Raw genomic sequence first — 19900 nt, 5'->3', positions numbered from 1 at the left:
AGGGAACCTGACTTTAATTTATCGCCAGCCTGGAATCAGCTGTCCAATGCTGAACTTTTCAGAAATATTAATGAGCGCAGCCCCCGACTTAAATCAGCAACGGCCCTTCGATCAGCACTCTGTTAATCAACAGCAGCCCTCTGATCAATTGCAACTCTTTGATCAATTGCAATCCTCAGATCAATGCAGCCTCCCAATAATCGACTCGATATCAGATCTCACTCCATTTGGTCTTTTCAATAACTTCGAACCAAATCCAAACCCTTCAAATGCAACATTGGGCTTTGATAGTGCACCCCCTATCACATAACAATGCACTCCAGCCCATAAATGAATCTAATGTATCAATTGATTGGGGCGAAACTGAATCAATATCACAATACATTGGTAGTGGGGGATTCAATTTTGATTTTTTGGATTCTGAAGGAGCGATTGATGAGGTCCATAAAGAATGGAATTGTAGCAATGATGAAGAAAGGGCTGATGGCGCCTCCAAACGAATCGAGGGGTGAGTGATGAGGTAGGAGCCGGCAGCTAATTTTTGTGTGAGCAATAAGAAGGGAGGAAGGGTTTGGAATTAATGAAATAGTAATTAATATATTTTCTAATTTAGTTTTTATTTATCTTATAACGATAATGAATTGTATATGTGCTAGTTGATTTTCTGTGCGGGGCCTGCAGCTATAGTGAGGCAAATCATTTTTCGAGCCCGGCTTGAGAAATGCAAAAAATGGTGGGGGCTGCAGGTGAAGCTTCCCTTGTGCAAAGCTCGCGGAATTCTTTTTATAGAAAGGAAAAACACATTGCTCCTTTATACTAATTCAATTTATGCTAAAGCAATCGCAACTTTATCTAAGAGTACCTTTTACAATTTTTTTTTTCAAAATCTGTCCCGAAATCCTATTGAAAATTTTATTAAGGGCTGTCCAATTTTGCAACCCACTTTGCTTTCATAATGCGATCCATATCCGTCAAAGGGTAGGGGAGAAACTCCGTTTCAAAGTGAGCTTGGGAGGGACCCCTCTGAAATGGGAATGGAATTGCTCTTTGTAGGATTGCAGTGAGTGACCTTGGGCCCGCGATGATACGAAGTCTGTTGCATCAAAACTTGAACTGAGATTGGGCCAGATTGCACGCGGCAGGTGGAAAATCTTCAACCCAATCCAAGCCAACCAAGAGTACCCTTTATTATTCTTTTTCGAGAAAGCAATGAGTAGTATCACAGGGTTTGGTAGTAATGGATTGGTAGCGTGAACTACACAATAAGAATTGATATTGCCAATCGCTTTGCGCTTCGCGACCTAGCCTCTCTCCAATCAATCTAAAAACCCTTCGATACGCTATGCGAAAGGGCTTATTCTTCCAATGATCGCGCTTTCGAACCTTTCCACTCGGCTCAACCCAATCATCATTAATGCCAAAGAGATAATCGAGAACGTGCAAAAAATTTCCCTTGTGAAATATAGCATTGCTAGTATGCAAATCTGGCTGGAAGGGCACTCGGGAAGGTCCCTAACATACTGAGTAATATTATCAAATGTTATGGACACTTGCCCCGAGATGAGCTTTTCCAAAATGGAATGGGAGTGGTGTTTTAAAGTTTATTGCTATCCAGCTGCGCCCAAACATCGCATCGATAGGCGATCATCATCAGCCCTGTGCAAAATTCCAAGATGGCTTGATGCTGGCGCCAAGCGAGAGAATCGCTAGGGAAATGGATTCAAACCACTCTTGAATTTGATCAATTATCGAATCAACCTCCCAGACCTTAAATGCATGCAATCTCTTTTTCGCAAGAGCCTTGACAAAATCTGGCCGCTCGGGAAAAAACCCTTTGCTGAATGAATCTAGGATGCGAAATGCTCTGAAATCCACTTTGGGGCAAAAGTATGCGTACCCAAACTTCATCATTTGCCGCTCCATTCCCATTCCATAAAATTGTTGATTTAAAGCAAGCCCCTCTCTGCGATTAATGATTTGATTGGACTCCCTGCGATTCCAATGATTCTGATAAAGATGTGGAGCGCCCTTAATATTTTTACACAAAACGCTATTTCGAATCAGTTCCAAGAACATCAATGCAGTAGCTGTCGCTGATTGTTTCACAACTTCGTGATTCAAGGTTGATAAAACATGCTCGAATCCCATCAAGGCTTTATTAACATTTGAGCGCAGAAATGAGGCAAAGATGGGAGATTGAACAATCCAAAAAGGGAGGTGGCGAGCGATAGAATGTTGATTGGGGAAATTCCCTCGTTGCACTCTGAAATATTCGCTTCGCAATTTAGCTTCGTACATAGTTCCTTTGCGCGGAGTGGAATTGAGCTAGAGTAGCGAGCATCGCTAGGTGCAAGAAAATTGATTTCCCAATCCCTAATGCCATTCTGCGAACCGCCCCCTTCACTTGAATTTGCACTTCTCGCAAGACTTTCACTATTGAATGTAAGATCATTTGCGAAATTCTCACCCCCCATCCCGCTAACGCTCCCTTGTGAATTTTCACTACCCCATTCACTTTTCTCTTGATCAGCCAATTCTCGCAATAAGGAAAAGCAAATATCAGCGCGAATTCGATGCTCCTCTCGAGGTTCGCAGGAGGTTTTCTCAATTTCATCAATTCCAAGATCTGTGCGGTTGACTCCATTGATGTAAGCATCAGCAGCATTTTGAAATGTGGGCATTTTACTTTTTCCAGCGCTGCCAACAGCTTTCAATTGCGCTGATCCATATGCTAAAGCATCAATATCCCTACTTTGAAAGACTTCGACAGTGGAAGTGACAAAGTGCATTTTTGATCTGGTGTAAAATTGACTGTAGCAAGCTCCACCAACAGCTTGCTTGGACCCTTTCCGTGCAGTCATGGTAGCAGAAATAATATCCCGGCAGCCACCGAGGTTGAATATTTCCAAAGGAAGCGTGGAGCGGGTTTTACATTTTGTGGCTCGCTCATCGTAATATTTCTTGATGCAGCATGGCTTCCAAAGCATAGTGAGCTCATCAAAATTGCTATTCTTCACCGGTGTGAACTGCCGCCCAAGGTCCAACCAGCAGCGATCCATTGGAATAAAGGCATTATTGAACTGCTTGCTCCATCGCGCGCCCCAGGTTTCGTGCAATTGAGAGAATGAAGGTTGACGTTCCGAATCTTTAAAGCCCTTTCCATTGAAATATAATCGCAAGCCGTAAAAATCAACTAATTCCAATGCTTCAATTAAGCGATAGCACTCGCGAGTAAAGGTATCAAATTGATCGCTTTGATTTGGATTAATTCGATAGCCAAGTGATTGAAAGCGAGATTGAGACCCGCGAAGGCGATTTTGCTCTGTGCCGTGCGCATTTGCGTGAGCTTTCATGGTTTCCCAGTGAGAGGGTATAGATTCCGACGTGTGATGATCAAAGGCGAAGCTCATTGCAGGGTGGATCACCTCCTCGTGTAGGATTTTGCGTTGATCGTCACTAAGGTAAATAGAAATGTGCTTTTCCTGAGATTTCTTCAGGCCCTTCCTTCGGTGAAAGAAGATGTTGGGGAAAAGCAGGTAGATATTGATGGAGCTCCAATCGTGAAGTTTGCCGAAAAAAATATGAGGAATCTTTTCCGGGGAGAGCAACAAAGCGTGCTCTGCATCGAATCGAAAGGGGTTCAAATCAGCAATTGCTAAATAGTGATCATCTGAATCAAAGGGCAAATTGTAGGGAATTTTGATGTAAACGCCATGGGTGCGACCTGTTAATGGAGCATTCGTATAAGGGTAGTAAATCCACCCAGTTTTAATCGCAGCTAAACTTTTGAATTCCCCACACATACTATCAATATCTACAGTAATTGTAGGGGTTTGCTCTGCTGAAACCTCAAGCTCATGATTCAACATGCACAATGTAGGGGGCTTGGTGCGAGTTGAATCAATGCAATATTCGTCATCGCTGAGGGGCTCTGCAACTGATTCGGCTCGTTCAAAAGAGCGATCAGTAACTCCAAAACCTTGATTGCTTTGTATACGCGAAAGATGATAGGTGCCTTCATAGATAGTGCGAAGTTGCCTTTCACTTAAGTGATCCACCATCAGGGAATGATTGCTTGAAGTTTGACGTGGCAAATTTGATGCTGTGAATATCTCCTTTCCACGTTGAAGGTGCCTTTTGCCGAGATAATTTGGAATCTCGTTTTGCTCCCGATATGGATTTCTTTCAATTGCAAATTGACGAAGGTTGATGCAATGATTGGAGTGAGATTGGCCGCTCCTAAACATTTCCTCATGATGCTTTTGAAATATCTTTTCATGTTCAACTTCCTCACAAAAAAATCCATTTCTAAAGTGAGCACAGAAGTGATCGAACGCATTGAAAGAGTAAGGATCAGATATTTCACCAAAAGGATCGCTATCCACTTCACTTCCCACTTCAATTTGATTTCCAAGATCAATTAACTCTTGCGCTGCCTCCCTTGCCTCCTCATTGCTAACTTCTATTTCATCATCATCAGTGGAGTAGTACTCTTCGTCAAAAGCAAAATCCGCATCAGACAATGCCTTTCGAATCTCAATAGTTGGCAATGGATTGCTGCTCTCAGAATAGCGCTCGAAATAAGGGGAGCCATTCTGATTGCTTGTATCAATTTCAAAGCTCCCTTCAATATCTGCTGCATCAGGAATCCCTTCGAAATTTAAAGCTTCAGGAGTGAGCCTTGAAGCGGGGTTCAATTGCGATTGAAGTAATTGAGCCTGAAGCAATTCCGCTTGATGCAATGGGGATTGATAATTCCGCTTAAAATATATAACAAACATTAGCTTCAATTTAAACTTTGAAACGATAATCGCTTGCAATTGATAAAAATGTATTTTTCGAGCCCGGCTCGAGAAATATCAAAAAACCTGAGCGAGCAGCGCTCAAATGAATAAAGGGAAAAATCTTCTTCACCTACTCTGATGGAACTCTTTTGTGAGTAGGGATTTCGATCTTGGATTGAGGAAAATTGAAAGGAATTAAGATTTGCGAGAGTGAGTGGTGGGGTTTGAAAGGGGTTAAAAGCTTTTCCAATTTGTGAGCGACCTTCTTCGACATTGCTGCTACTATCCCAATCGCAATTGCTACTATATTCATTAGCTGCATCATCCATCAACTTATTGTGATCTTCTTCAAGGATTGATTGATTCGCGCTACTCTTTTCGCTTGAGTATTGTTGATTCCGCTGCCCTCTTTCGAAAATTGCACCTCTCACATTTTGAGGCAGCGAATCCAATCTAGCAAATTCATCTCGACTGCTTTGAATTTTCAAAGCTTGAGGTTGTGGATTATTGACTTTATTAGAGTGGAGATCGCTCTCATGATCATTTAAAGAATTTAAAAAACAATTATCTGCTCCTTCCTTTGAAATTGCAATTGATGTTGAGTTTGGAATTGAATGTCTCTTTCGCGATTGTTGAGTTGCGCTTGGGGTCAAGGGTCGTTTTTCAGAGCTTTTTTCCATTGGATATGGAAGCTCGTCATTTGGAGCTAGAGCGCTCAAAGGCATTTTCCAATTGATAAAGATTAAAGTGCAATCTCTAAAGCGTTTCGAATTGCGTTAATTCAAGAACGATTCTGCATGCAATTGCTTTTGTTCCTCGCGCCAAATGCTTGCTACCCACTTGCTCTCCCTCTCCTCTTTTTCAAGCTCGAGCTTTCTTAACCGAAATGCTGCTTTGCTTTCAAGAACTCTTTTTTTTTTATCAATTAAACAATCGCGAGTTCGAGTGAGAGCTTTTGATGGAATATTTCGATTAACAATTTCCCGTATTTGTTTCTCGCCGCCTTTTGCAATTGGCCCTTTTTTTCTTGAGGAGATAAATTTTCGAGATTGAATTTGTTGCTTTTTTCTTTTTTGATCGATTTTGCAATGTTTTTGGATTTTGAATGTAGTTTTTTGCTCGCTTTTTATTTTATCAATTTGCGTCTTTTCCTTATCTTTTAAAATTTCCTTTTTTGATTTATGAACTTCAAATACAGTTGAGGAGTTGTTTTTTGCTTGTGAGTTAATAATCAAATCAATGAAGCCAGCTGGCTTTGGATTTATAGAGGGAACTTGCTTCGATAGTGTGCTTGAGGCATCAACCCTAGTGCAACTTTCTTGAAGGGATGAATTTGAGAATTGAGTTGGAGTGTGATAGAGAGATTTATAAGCGGTCGAGGAAATCTGAATTGCATTGGCTAAAGCATCGATTTGGGAAAGTAAGGAATATTGGATTGGCGATTCGTGAGCCTTTGGATCGCTGCTACTGAAAGGGTTTGTATAACGAATGGAGCGCTTGACTTTTGGTTGTCGTTCTGAGATCCAACGTTCAATGTACCAAACCCAGTATTCCGAAGCCAATCCTTTAGTCGGGTAGTGAATGATTTGTTTTGGGTGATTGAAGTGAGGCTGCTTATCTTGAAGATGTTAGTAAAGGCATTGATTCACTAGCAAGTAATAAAAAGACCTCACTTCTTTTCCAAAACTTATAACAAGCTGATAATATATTCTTTAATAAGTTAGACGGGGGCGATTGCGTTTTAGACTCTTCAGACATGCTTATTTAGTGACAGTTTTGATTCACCTCGAGGGAAAGCGCAAAATCGCAATATAGCTTGGAAGCTTAAAGTAAGATGCTTGAAAATGTATTGATTAAAATAAAATAGAGGGTTCAACCTACATTGTGGAAGGAGAGAGGTTGAGCTTTTGCATTTAGATTGAGAGCTTGATCGAAACTGAAAAAATTGAATCAAGCTTGCACGCTCTTTCAATTGAGTGCACCCACCTTTATAGAATACACGCTCAGCCCACTTTTTTTCTTCTTCCTTGACCTTTTTTGACCTTTTTGATTTATCAAATTTAGAACCCATTGCGACTCCATTAGCTCATTTTACTAATTGAAATAAAATAAATATTATTTTGACGAGCAAATAAATAGTGATTAAAATCATATAATCAATCAAACTGAATAAAAATATTGATAGTAAGGAATTTATATTGCTTGCTAAGTAGAGAGCGAGCGTAAGTGCTATCGGTGATGCAATCGCATACATTACCTATTATCGAACCGAGCTCAATAGATCAAAGCCGAATCAAACTTCAACCGAAATTTAATCATTCAATAATTGAATTAACACTGCAAGATAGAATATCAAAAACTTTTTATTTGACACACCCTCATGTTGGATGAGCTGAAGGAAACCGAAGCAATTAACTCCCTTTGCACAAAGCAATTTGAATGCCATTCAAACGATTAAGTTAATCTCACAACCAAAATTAAATTTCAAGCCGGGCTTAACATTTCCAAAAAGCCCCATCGCATTAAGAATATCGCCCTTCCAATAGTCGAATAATTCACACCTACACTACCCACTCAAACCAATTTATTAAAAATCAAAAAGCTCATTCTCCTCAAAAGGCTCATCCTCCTCAAAAAGCTCATCCTCCTCAAAAAGCTCATCCTCCCCTAGGCAGCTCAATATTAGCAAATGTGCACTTGAAAGAGGGCGCAATTTGAAGATCAAATGTAAACTTGAAGCATCTAAGATTCCTTACCAAATAAATGAGCAATTCCAATATAAAAATCCTCGGGTGGCAGCTCAACCCATTTACTTTCTATTGAATGCTTCATTAGTAAATAAAGAGCTACAATACCAATTTGTACATACCTGGCTTCACAGCTTTCAAATACATCTCGATCGAAAAAATATCATAAAACAGATTTTCACTATTCGGTTCTTCAGGCGACCAGAGCTTAATTCCATTTATATGATCCCTTTCCTATATTAGCTTTTTCGACCCGCGTTTTAAATAAAAGTAAAAATAATTGAATCGTGATATAACTAACCAGAACTCTTGTTTAGTGCATGGCGATATTGCAAGCCAGTAAAGTCGACGTGCTCCTGTTGGACTTAAAGCTTTTGTAAGGAAATTTTCCATTCTCAAAAGCAGGAACTATCAATAAAATAGTATAAAGAAAAGGTGAAAGTAGTAGTAAATTTTGAAGCGTTGAAGGCAATCTTGAATCTAGAGGATGTGCTGAATTGAACTTTGAGGTTTTGAAATAAATTCGAAAGAAAATTAAAGATCTTTATATTCTGGTGTTTTAAAATATTGTTCCTAAACGAAGCTCAATAATTCTCATTCTCTTGCAATATCTATCACGCACACTCCTCCCCTTTTCCTCTGTGACAAATCAAGCGATGCTCTCCTGATCGCACCAGAAAAAAATCAAAAAGAAAATAAATAACTGCAGCCTGGACATCCATTATATTGTGCCAACCGCTCCATGACATTCGTCCCATCAAAATAATCTATGATATCAGATACAAGACTCCCTCTAATTAAATTAATAACACCTTCCACCTCATGATCATTATTATCAAACGCAGAGCAATGCAAATCCCCATTCATAAAAGCGCATCGAATCTCCTGAACGATCCTATCGCTAAAGTTCAAAGCGAACCGGCTGCTATCGATGCCACGCCCTTCTTTATTATCAACATATGGGAAATATTGATAAACGCTCTGATTGTGAATGGTAATCGTGGTTGCAAATTGAAATGCGTTTTTCAAAGCGTGCAAAGCTCTCTCTGCATTATTTACTCGATTGCGATCTGCTGCCTCATCGGATTGAAATGCAGTGATTCGAAAGTGGTAAATGCGATTTGACGAGATCCCAACAATCAATGAGCCAGCAGAGCTAACAAATGCAGCGAGCTCTTCAAAGTTGATTCGCTCCGACAATACAAGTAGACCAGGCGCTTTTTGATTAATTGACCAGCACATTGCATTGAACATGTCTGCCAAATCTTGATTTGTAGCAACATCTCGCTGACCATTTCGATCAATATTGATGCGTCGCATTGTGATTGTAATAAGTTCAATGAGTTTTCTTTTCAGATTGGAAATTGGAAACTAAACTAAATAAAAGAAAAGCGAAAGGCAAAAGGAAATAAATAATTATATTGTGATAACTTTAATCAATTTCGAAAGCGTGCAATTTATTTTTCGAGCCCGGATCGTGAAATAAGATCATTCAAGTTTTCGAAATTTGAAAGGCAGGAGGCATTTCGCAGGCCGGAGACGTGAAGTACATAATTTTTAGAATTTTCAAAATGTGACAATTATTAATATGGTAGAGGCATTTCACAGGCCGGAGACGAGAAATACATAATTTTGAGAATTTTGAGAATTTTCAAAATGTGACAATTATTAATATGGTAGAGGCATTTCACAGGCCGGAGACGTGAAATACATAACTTTCATAATTTTGAGAATTTTGAGATTTTCGATTTTTCCAATAGTAGACGCATTTCACAGGCCGGAGACGTGAAATACATAATTTTGAGATTTTCGATTTTTCCAATAGTAGACGCATTTCACAGGCCGGAGACGTGAAATACATAATTTTGAGATTTTCGATTTTTCCAATAGTAGACGCATTTCACAGGCCGGAGACGTGAAATACATAATTTTGAGATTTTCGATTTTTCCAATAGTAGACGCATTTCACAGGCCGGAGACGTGAAATACATAATTTTGAGATTTTCGATTTTTTCAATAGTAGACGCATTTCACAGGCCGGAGACGTGAAATACATAATTTTGAGATTTTCGAGAATTTTGAGATTTTCGATTTTTCCAATAGTAGATGCATTTCACAGGCCGGAGACGTGAAATACATAATTTTGAGATTTTCGATTTTTCCAATAGTAGATGCATTTCACAGGCCAAAGACGAGAAATATAGAATTTTGAGAGTTTGAAGATTTTGAAGGGTGCAATTATTTCGCAAGCCCGAGCTGTGAAATATTTTTTTTTGATGGGGTCAATAAATGTCAATGCGCTCGATCCATTCCATATTCGGTAATTTAAGCGAGAAAAGGGTGTTAAGGCTTTTTAATCCTAACCCTGATTCCGCTATAATATTGTTACAATAAAGGAAATATTGTTTCCCTAAAAACTCAAAACTGATATATAATCTTTTAATATAAAAGTAAGAGAGGAATGGAAAAACTTTATTATTATATTTATATTTATTATAATATTGAAAAAACATATTGTAATTATTTCAAACGAAATAGCCTTTTACGAAAATATCAATATTGTTTAAAAGTTAAAAAAGAATCTTTACTTTTTCAATTTATAAATTATATAAACAAAAAAATATTAAAATAAACAAAATGAAAATTCAAAAGTTTATAGGATTAGAAAATTCTTATAGAATTTTAATTATATATAATCAGAATAGGAATGGATCAATAATCATCTAATAGATATTTATTAGCAATATAAAAATGAATTCTCTTTTATTTAATAATAAAAAGGAAACAAAAAATAGAAATACTTTTTTAGTTAAAAGTTATTCCAAAAACTTAGAAAAATAAAAGATTATAAATTAGAAAAAACTTAATATTAATATATTGAAAAAGTAATGAAATATTGATTATTATAAATATAATAAATCTCTTTATAATTTTACAAACTTTTTGTAAAATTATAAAGAAAAATAAAAGATTTCGAAATTGTATGAAAATAATAATATAAAATCTTGCTATTCTTTTAAGATTATAATCTACAACAATCAATCAAGAATAAAATATTAGAAAAAGAAGAAAAGAAATCATTTCAAACAAAATAGAATTCATTAAATTCGAAGGAAAGGTTAATCAAATGAAGAAGAGAGATTCAATTTCTGATTCGGCTTTCGATATATCAATTCCGATTATTATATTTAACTTTTGGAAATAAAAAAACATTTCCAAAACTTTAGGAGAAAGATTATTTCTTTAATAAATAAAGGAGTAATGAAAAACCGAATCTATTAAATAAAAACAAAACATTAATATATTTTTGTAAAATGGGTATATTAGTATTATACAATTTATTATTATTTTAGAATAATTAAATAAAGCAAATACTCTATTATTATCTTTCTCTGGATAAAAAAGAATATTATAATTTTAAGATTTCAATATTATAAAGTGATATAAAGATATGGAATAATTCTGATATAATTATAAAATGAATAAAGAAGACTTTCGTTTTCGAATTCTATTATAAATAGAAAGAACTTTTCGAAAGAATATTAAAGTTATAAAAGAGTGATAATAAAAAGATTGGAATTGGGAATGCAAATTCAAACCTGTTTTTTTCAAAAAGCATTTAGCAAATGATATTTATTAGAAAATATATTCAAAAAACTATATTCATTATTTTATTAAGAAATATAAACAGAAAAGGAAAAACAATATTAATATATTTATACACTTTACATATTAATATAATCAAATTATTTAATATTTAATTAAAAATAAAGTTTCAATCAAAAGCGAAATTATTAAAACTTTTTTAAAAAACATTTCTAAAAAAGCTATTCACAAATATATTATTAAACTCAAAATAAATCTAAAGAAATTTAATACAATAAAATGAAATAAAATCTTTCAATAAATAATACAATATACAAATAATGAATTTCAATTTAGAATCTTTAAGATAAGCGATTCTAAAAAAGATTTGAATTTAAAAAAATTAATCAATACTATTATTTTATTTAAAAAAACTAAAATACAAGTTAAGAATCCTATTATTCCAAAAACAAATAATATTAAATAAATTATAAAAATATTTGAGAACTTTTCTATAATAATCTAATAAAAGAAAATTCCCAAAAGAACAAAAGAAAAAGTACAAATACTTGATCCCTATTCGAATTATAAAATCCCTTTTACTATACAACCCCAAATATTAATATACTATCTTTTTCTAAATTCGAATAATATATAAAATAATATAAATAATAATATAAAATATATCAATATTATTTAAAAAAGATATTATTACTTTTATCAAAATTAATACCTTAAAAAAAAAGATTACAATTTCAAAAAGGATTGTTCTATTTTCAAAAAGTATATTGATTATAAATATATATATTATAATCAATATAACAAATTATTTTGGGAATTAAAGAATACAAAGAAGAATCCTTCATCTATTATTCATAATTATAAGATTCAAGATTTCCTTATTAAGATAGTAAATTTGAAAATTAAATCAAACAAATAAAATCAACCACAAAAAGAAATGAAATAAGTATAATTAATTAAAGATATATATATCATAGAAATTCTTAATATTGATAACTTAGAAAATTTCATTATAAATGAATATATTAATACAATTAGTTTTGAATTTAAAAAATGTAATCGATCTCTATACAGTTTTAATAAGATTTACAAATCATTTATCAAAAGTACAAAAAATCAGAATTCTATTTTTATTTCAAAGATTTTTAAATATACTCACTTGATATTTCCTAAAAAAGATACTCTTAACCACAATAAAACCGAACCAGATACTAAATCTATAAATATCCAAAATTTCAATAAATCAGAGATTATTTATAAAAGGGTTGTTGATAAAACTAAGAAATCAAAAAAGAGAATAATGCCTAAGCTTATAATGAATATCTTTAATAATATAGAAGAGCTTAATAAAAACATTCTCTTATTAATTATTAATATATCTTTAGAATTAATATTCAAGAAATGTCCAATTATTTGAAAAAGATGGATAACCAGAATAGGCAATCCTACTATACCTTTAGAATTGAATAATCATTTAATTAATGCTATCAATCAACTTTCTATTAATCTTCAATCTAAAGCTTTGAAATAAATAAACTATATCAATTTAATATATATTACAAATAAAAATAGAAAAAGTTTTCTAAAAATTAAAATTAATATTAATGGTTTAGATTCAATTAATACAATCTCGAATTCAGAATCCATAATCAATCTAATCGATTCTATTTTAATTAGAAAACTTAATCTACTCATCAATTTAATCCAAACAATTATTATAGATATCAATACAGATTTCTTAAATCTAAAAGGAATTTGTAAAGACATTTGTATTGTATTGGGAGGAGTCTCGAATGTAATCAATATTTATATTATGGAAAATATTCGCAACGAATTATTGCTAGGTATACCATAGTTTATTGTAGGAAAGGTTAGTTTTACATATTGAGATAGTATATAATATCTTACAATTGTAGATAATAATAAAGAAACTTAAGCTAATGTTTGAAATGCTGGACAGAAGTTTCAAACAATAATGTAATCGGAAAACTAAATATTAATACATTGAGGGAATAATATATCAACAATTTCCTTAATTCCTTTAGTTCTTATAACTTTATAAACTTTTCGCGAAGTTATAATAATAATAAGATAAAGCATTTTGTAAGAATATATATTTCTTTTAGTATTGAATTTCAAAAATTCTGCTTCAATATATTAAAAAGATTAAATAAAGGAAAATACATTGTATCCTTTCAAATCTTTAAAGAATTATTTAATATTCATATTATAAATAATGATATAAAATAAGTAAATACAATATACAAAAACAAAACTATAAAGATCCATTCTTCAAATCAATCAAAAAATATTATTAAAGAATCCTTTAACAAAAAAGATAATTGATTTGAATATAATCAATTAAGAAATCCATATCAAAAGCTATCCAAAAAATAAAAAGAGTTTCTTATACTTTACTTCAATAAAGAATCTGAAAAGTATCAACTTATTCTAGAAAGAATAAAAGCAATTAATTATAGAAATCTTTTGATAGATTTGAAAAAAGATATACTAATAATCTATCTTTTCAATTAAAAAGGAGCTTTAGTATTCGATTGAATATATACTAAACAAATATAAGAGGATATAACCCTATTACAAAGAATTAGAATTGTTTTCTATAAAGCTTAGTAAACTTTTGATTTCCCAATTCCAAAAGCCTTAATAAAAGTGGTTTCTATTATACTTAAAAATAGAATAAAGCAAGGAGTCTTCGAATTATATGATAGGCCTTATTATAATTCATAATTCTTAATGAAAAAGAAGATTTTAAATATTTATTGAATTATTAATGCTATAGTAAAGCTGAATCAATATACAATTCGAAATACGAATCTATCTTTTAATATAAATACTTTTATAGAAAATTTTGTAGACTATATAATAGCTTTACTAATCAATTTCTTTTTTAATTATAATCAAATATTTTTGACTTTCGAGAATAGAAATTTAATAGCATTTCAAATCTTACTTAGTCTTTTTCGATATATTATACTTTCCTAAAAAGTAATTAATTCGATAATTCAATTTTATTATATCATTATAAAAATTCTTAATGATTTGATTTCAACAATAATAATATCCTTTCTAAACAATATCAATATTAAAAGATTGAAAACAGTATATAATAATAAAGAAATAATATTGAATATACGAAAGTTCGTTTTAGAATATATCCAAGCAATTAATAAAACCCTTGAACTTTTTGAATATATAAGCTGTATTGTTGATATAAAGTTTAAATAATACTATAATGGAATAGAAATAATAGATTATATAATTGAATTAGAAGAATGAAAATCTATAGAAATCAAAATCAAAAAGATTTTTAACTAATTAGAATCCAAATCAGTAATAGAAATTCGAATATTTCTAAATATTTATATATATTATAAAATATAGATTGAAAAGTTTATATAAAAAGCGGAATTATTATATCGCTTGTTTAAAAAGGATGTTGAATTCTTATAAACAATTGAATAAGAATAAGTGATGAAATCGCTAAAGAAGAATTTAATCAAGCTTTTAATTCTAATGCTTTTAGATTATAGAGATACAATAATTATTAAACAAATTGTTTTTGAAATAAATATTAATATCAATAAATGAAAAGTATATTTAGAATAAAAATTTGAAAGAAAATATATTATTATATATTTTGAAAATGGATTATAAAATAATATCGAAAAAAATTATAATATAATAAAAAGGAAATATAAAGAAATATTAAAAGCTTTTCGAAAATATAGATTCGATTTATATAAAATATATTTCGTTTTGGAAATAAATATTAAAGTTTTAGTTATTCAATTGAATTAAATAGTAATAAACCTCCCCAAAGCTTTAATCACTCAATAAATTGTATAAATTAGATTATTCGATTTTGAAATGTAATATATTAAAGATATAATCTATATTATTATTAATAAACTTTCAAAAAGATTAGTTATACTTTTTAATATATTTGAAAAAAATAAAAAGGAAGATACTAATAAATAAATTGTAAATTAATTTAATAATATAGAAAATGTTTTTATTATATATAACTTTATAAACTTTTTATAAAATTATAAATTGAATAAAAAATACAATAATGAAAGCCAAAAGATTATTCAATATTTAATTAATTTGTAATATCCCAAAAATATAATAAATTAAGAATTTTCGAAATTCAAAAAGTGTATTTTAAGATTTTCTATATATAAAAAATATTTATATAAAAATAGGATTTGTAATATATTATATTATAAGATTATCGATAAGTAATAATAAAGAATATTATTAATTGATAATTTATATAAAATATATAATTATAAAAAGATTGAAAATACATTTAATAAGATATACAAATTCTATTATTGAAATAAAATATATAAAGATATTAAACGATTTATTAAATCCTGCCTTAATTATTAAAAACAATAATTCAATATTTAAAAAGAATCCTTACATTTTATATAAATGAATATTTATTAATAAAAATATAATTTAGATATTATATATATACCTCCAAATAATAATTACAAATATCTTATTTCTTTACAAAATGATTTATCAAATTAAATCGAAGCTAAGCTATTGAGAAATACAATATTGTAAACCATCACTACTTTCATTTGAAATATTGTTTGTAAATATTCAGTTTTTGATAAGGTTTTTGTAAATGGAAAACCCAAAAACAAAGCATACATCGAATATTTCTTAAAAAAGTATAGAATCAAATGGATATAGATTTCTATTTACAATTTGAAAGTAAATAGCCAAATTGAATAAGGATATAGATTTATAATTAATAAATTAACAAAAATAATAAATAATAAAAATAAATAACTATATTATTTAAATATAATATTATTTGTTAATAGAATAATTATATATTAATCAATTAATTTGATTTTATTTTATATAATTTATAAATATTATTTAATATTATTTATAAAAATGTAATATAATATATAAAGAATTTTAGATTAAAAAAAGATTACTTTTTATAAAAATCTTTTAATATTATATCTTCATTAATTAGAAATATATAATTTAAATATAAAAGAAGTAATAATATATAAAAAATAATATTATCTAAATAAAAAGATATATTTTAATAAAAACAATAATATAATTAATAAGAAAATCATTATAGAAAATATAATTCTTTAATTTGATTTGTAATTGAAAATCGATATATCTAAAAAAAGGAAACTTGAATATCGATAGTTTGATTTATATTATATAAACAAAGTTTTATTAAATAAAAGTATTTATATTTTAAAAGAAATAAATGAAACTCCAATTAATAGGATTTATTCAAAAATCTATTTTAAAAAATTTATCAAAAGAGAAAGAGAATATATTCTAATTGAAAAAAAAGAAAAGGATATAAGAGATATTATTAAAGATAAATTTAAAAATCCTTTAAAAATATTATTAAATTCAAAAAGAAGCAAGCAAATCATTCAATGTTTTATAATAATAGAAAACATAATAAATTATATATAAAAAAATCAAAATATTATATTATTGATAAATATTAATATTTATATTATAATAGAGATTCTAATTATTAATTTATTAATACAATATACTTTTTCAATAATATTAAAATAATTAATAAAATATTAATTATATATTAAAATAAAATAAAATAATAAATTTTATTTATTTTTATTAGAAATCAAGAATTTCTTTATTCGAATTAAAAATATATCTTTTTATATTATATTCTTTTATTACTTTTATAATTAAATTATTTAAAAAACTATATCTAAATCTAAAAAAACTAAAAAAGTTTTATAAAAGTAAACAAAGTTTTTATTTTCTCTTTTCACTTAAAATTCAAAATATTACAACTCTTTATTTAACAACTTCTTATCTCAAAAATATTTCTTTTACCTTCTTTAAATTCTACTTCTCATTAATTCCCTTCTCTTATATCTTTTTTTAAAAATACTTTTATCTTTTTTATAAAATATAATTTTACAAACTTTTCATAAAGTTATATTTAATATAGACTTTTATAATATCGAATAAAAATAATAATATAGATTTAGATTATTATTTATTAAACAATCAATCTCCAATCTTTAATAATAATAAAAAAGAATAAAATCAAGTTATAATGATTAATATATCAGACATACGATTTCAATATATACAATATAATACAATAATAACTACAAAGAATAAAGCTATACTAATAATAATAAAAGCCTATAAAACTATTCAAACATTTCTGAAAGAAAAACAATATACTAAGTATTTAAAATTCAATAATTAAATTAATATTTAAAAAGATTGTAAAAACAATCTAAAAGAAATATCTATGATTATTATTATTCAAAATAATCTCTATATCAAAGCTAATATATTGATAAAGCAAATGAAAATCAATAATAAAAAGATTTTTATAAAAATAGAAAAGATTCAATATATATAACAAAAAGCTATTAATAAATTCAATCTATTATAATATCATTTTTATAAAAGCATTACCTTTATTACAATCCTTATTATAATATATAAAATTAGATTCCAATATAAACTAATTAAAATAATCAAATTAACTGATTCCGATATATTATTAAAAATGATCAATAAAGAATTCATATATTGATTAATAAGTCCCCCAAAGTCTGGAATATAGGTTAATAGATATTTGATATTTTCTAAATTTAGAATAATTTTCAAAATCTTTGATTTTAAATAAGAATTTAAAGTCTTTGAATAGAATAATAAGAATTGAAAACAATTTAATTTTAAATATAATATAATTAAAATATTTGAAAAAGAAAGTTTCAATTATTTGAAAAATATTTTATCAATAAAAAACTTATATATTAAATTCAATATTATATTATTTCCATTTCTCAATAAAAAAATGATTACAAATCTAAAGAGATAATCAAGATTGAGAATTATAATAATTAAAGAAAACAAAGAGTTATAATAAAATTACTTAATAAATAAATAGATTATAAAACAAATTGTATTATTGAGAAATAAAAAGGAGATAGAAAATATAGAACAATCCAAATTATATAAATATTTATCGAAAGCTTTAATATCAAAGGACTAATATCTAGCCTTAAAAAAAAAATTTATAACCAAACAAATCAATTGAATAATTATAATCGAATTAATTCTATATAGATTTGAAAGATTTTGTAACTTCTATTTTTGTTATCTAACAAATATATTAAGCCTCAAAATTATTCGAATAAAAAACAAGTATTTTATTTATCATTTCAAAATTATATATAAATGTAGAAACTATATTGATAATATATGAATATATAATAAATACTTTATTTAATTTAAGTTAAATAAAGATGTAAATAAAAAAAAAAGAAAAGGATCTTTGAAGTTTTGAAGTTTCAATTTTTAAATCTTTTAATTAATAAATTAGTATTCGAATTGAAACTATTTGTTATTTTTATAAAAATTTATAAAATAGGTAGATAAAAAGTGTTGGTTATTAATTCAATTTTTATTATATTAATAAATCAATATTTCGATTCTATATTTATATTAATAAAAATATATTGTTATTACAATCGATACAAAAAATAGGGATTTGATTTCGCTTATTATTGTTATTATACTTTTTAACAGTAAGATTATAGACAAAACCTAATACTTTGAAAAAAAGTAGCTAAATAATATATAAATCAGAAGTACTGTTTGGTAATGGTACTATTCTCTATATTTATTATTCAAATAAAGAAAGACTTTGATTATACTTTTGTATATAAAAATATTAAGAATTTATATACTATATTCAATTATAAAGTAATAGATTATATTATAATATATATTATATATTTTTATAATGAAAATAAAAAGAATATATTGTAAATTGAAATTATATATAGAAAAATTAAATCTTTCATTTTGAATAATATAGATTAAAAAATCTTAATTGAAAATATATTTAATAAAAGCAAGATAATTTTCGATTATAAATTCTTTTATAATATTATAATTAAAAAACAATATTAGAATTATATTAATTTAATAAAATTCGATTAATATATAAATGAATAGAATAATTTATAAATATTTATAATTGAAGAGAATTCTATTTTTATTTGATTATATATGAATGTATATAGGGATAAATTATTTGTAATCACAATTATTCTATATATAATTATAAAAAAAAGAAATAATAAAACCTTGGATTCGATTTTCGAAAATAATATAAAATATTAAAATCTAAAAGATACTTATAGTAATTTGAAGCTAATTTTTAATAAAATAATTATATAAAATAAATAATATGAAATTCCAGAATTTGTTATTGAATATTATCTAATTATTGAAAATCTTATCAAATAAATTTTTATTAAAAGATTACTATAAAATAATTACTTTATTTTTATTGAAACTTTATTTCTCCTTGAAATGATTAATAACGAATTCTATAATTGATATCATCAATATCAAAAAGAAATTTGATATCAATATCAATACGCTTTTATTAATATCATTTCTAAAAAATCAATTTATAATAAAAAATTGTATTATTATATAATTTCTATAAAACCGACAATTGGATAAAAACGAAAATATATTTCAGTCAATAAAAAAGAAGGAATATTAGGATTCTCTATAAACATTAATAATAAAGATACTATTCCCTTTTCATTATTCCAATTCCTAAACCTTGCTTTCTTTTTTTAAGAAATTAAATATATAAAATAAAGAAAATACAAATTTATAGAACAAAATAAAAGATTGAATAATAAAAAAAATAAAAATAAAGAA

The 19900-nt window shown here is 27.8% G+C and overlaps 2 protein-coding genes across 2 annotated transcripts; both read right to left on the bottom strand.

Annotated features, from left to right (window-relative positions):
• Positions 1-2019: 2019 nt before the first annotated feature.
• Positions 2020-5600, bottom strand: BCIN_05g08420 (hypothetical protein). Its single transcript, XM_024693257.1, has 2 exons — positions 4919-5600; positions 2020-4760 (listed from the first exon to the last, which is right to left on the bottom strand). Exons 1-2 carry the CDS (start codon positions 5507-5509, stop codon positions 2148-2150), a joined length of 3204 nt encoding a protein of 1067 aa, XP_024549043.1. The 5' UTR covers positions 5510-5600; the 3' UTR covers positions 2020-2147.
• A 1552-nt stretch (positions 5601-7152) lies between these two features.
• Positions 7153-9776, bottom strand: BCIN_05g08410 (hypothetical protein). The gene is made up of 6 exons (XM_024693256.1): positions 8236-9776; positions 8150-8154; positions 7833-7939; positions 7654-7760; positions 7541-7600; positions 7153-7451 (listed from the first exon to the last, which is right to left on the bottom strand). The coding sequence occupies exons 1-6, from the start codon at positions 8849-8851 to the stop codon at positions 7372-7374; spliced, it is 975 nt and encodes a 324-aa protein (XP_024549042.1). The 5' UTR covers positions 8852-9776; the 3' UTR covers positions 7153-7371.
• Between the last annotated feature and the right edge of the window lie 10124 nt (positions 9777-19900).

Source organism: Botrytis cinerea, chromosome 5 (genome assembly GCF_000143535.2).
Source record: "Botrytis cinerea B05.10 chromosome 5, complete sequence".
Taxonomy (NCBI): Eukaryota; Fungi; Ascomycota; class Leotiomycetes; order Helotiales; family Sclerotiniaceae; genus Botrytis; species Botrytis cinerea.
Note: the sequence above shows the minus strand (reverse complement) of the source record. Positions and strands in the feature narration are given on the sequence as shown.

Bases quoted from the DNA above. Each gene is read 5' to 3' on its own strand.
- BCIN_05g08420 (XM_024693257.1), bottom strand. From the start codon at position 5,509: ATGCCTTTGAGCGCTCTAGCTCCAAATGACGAGCTTCCATATCCAATG. The intron at 4,761-4,918 runs GTAGGTGAAGAA...ATATATTTTAAG, and splicing joins CACAAAAGAGTTCCATCAGA to CGGAATTATCAATCCCCATT.
- BCIN_05g08410 (XM_024693256.1), bottom strand. From the start codon at position 8,851: ATGCGACGCATCAATATTGATCGAAATGGTCAGCGAGATGTTGCTACA. The intron at 7,601-7,653 runs GTATGTACAAAT...AGCATTCAATAG, and splicing joins TTTGAAAGCTGTGAAGCCAG to AAAGTAAATGGGTTGAGCTG. The intron at 7,452-7,540 runs GTAAGGAATCTT...TGAGCTGCCTAG, and splicing joins TGGAATTGCTCATTTATTTG to GGGAGGATGAGCTTTTTGAG.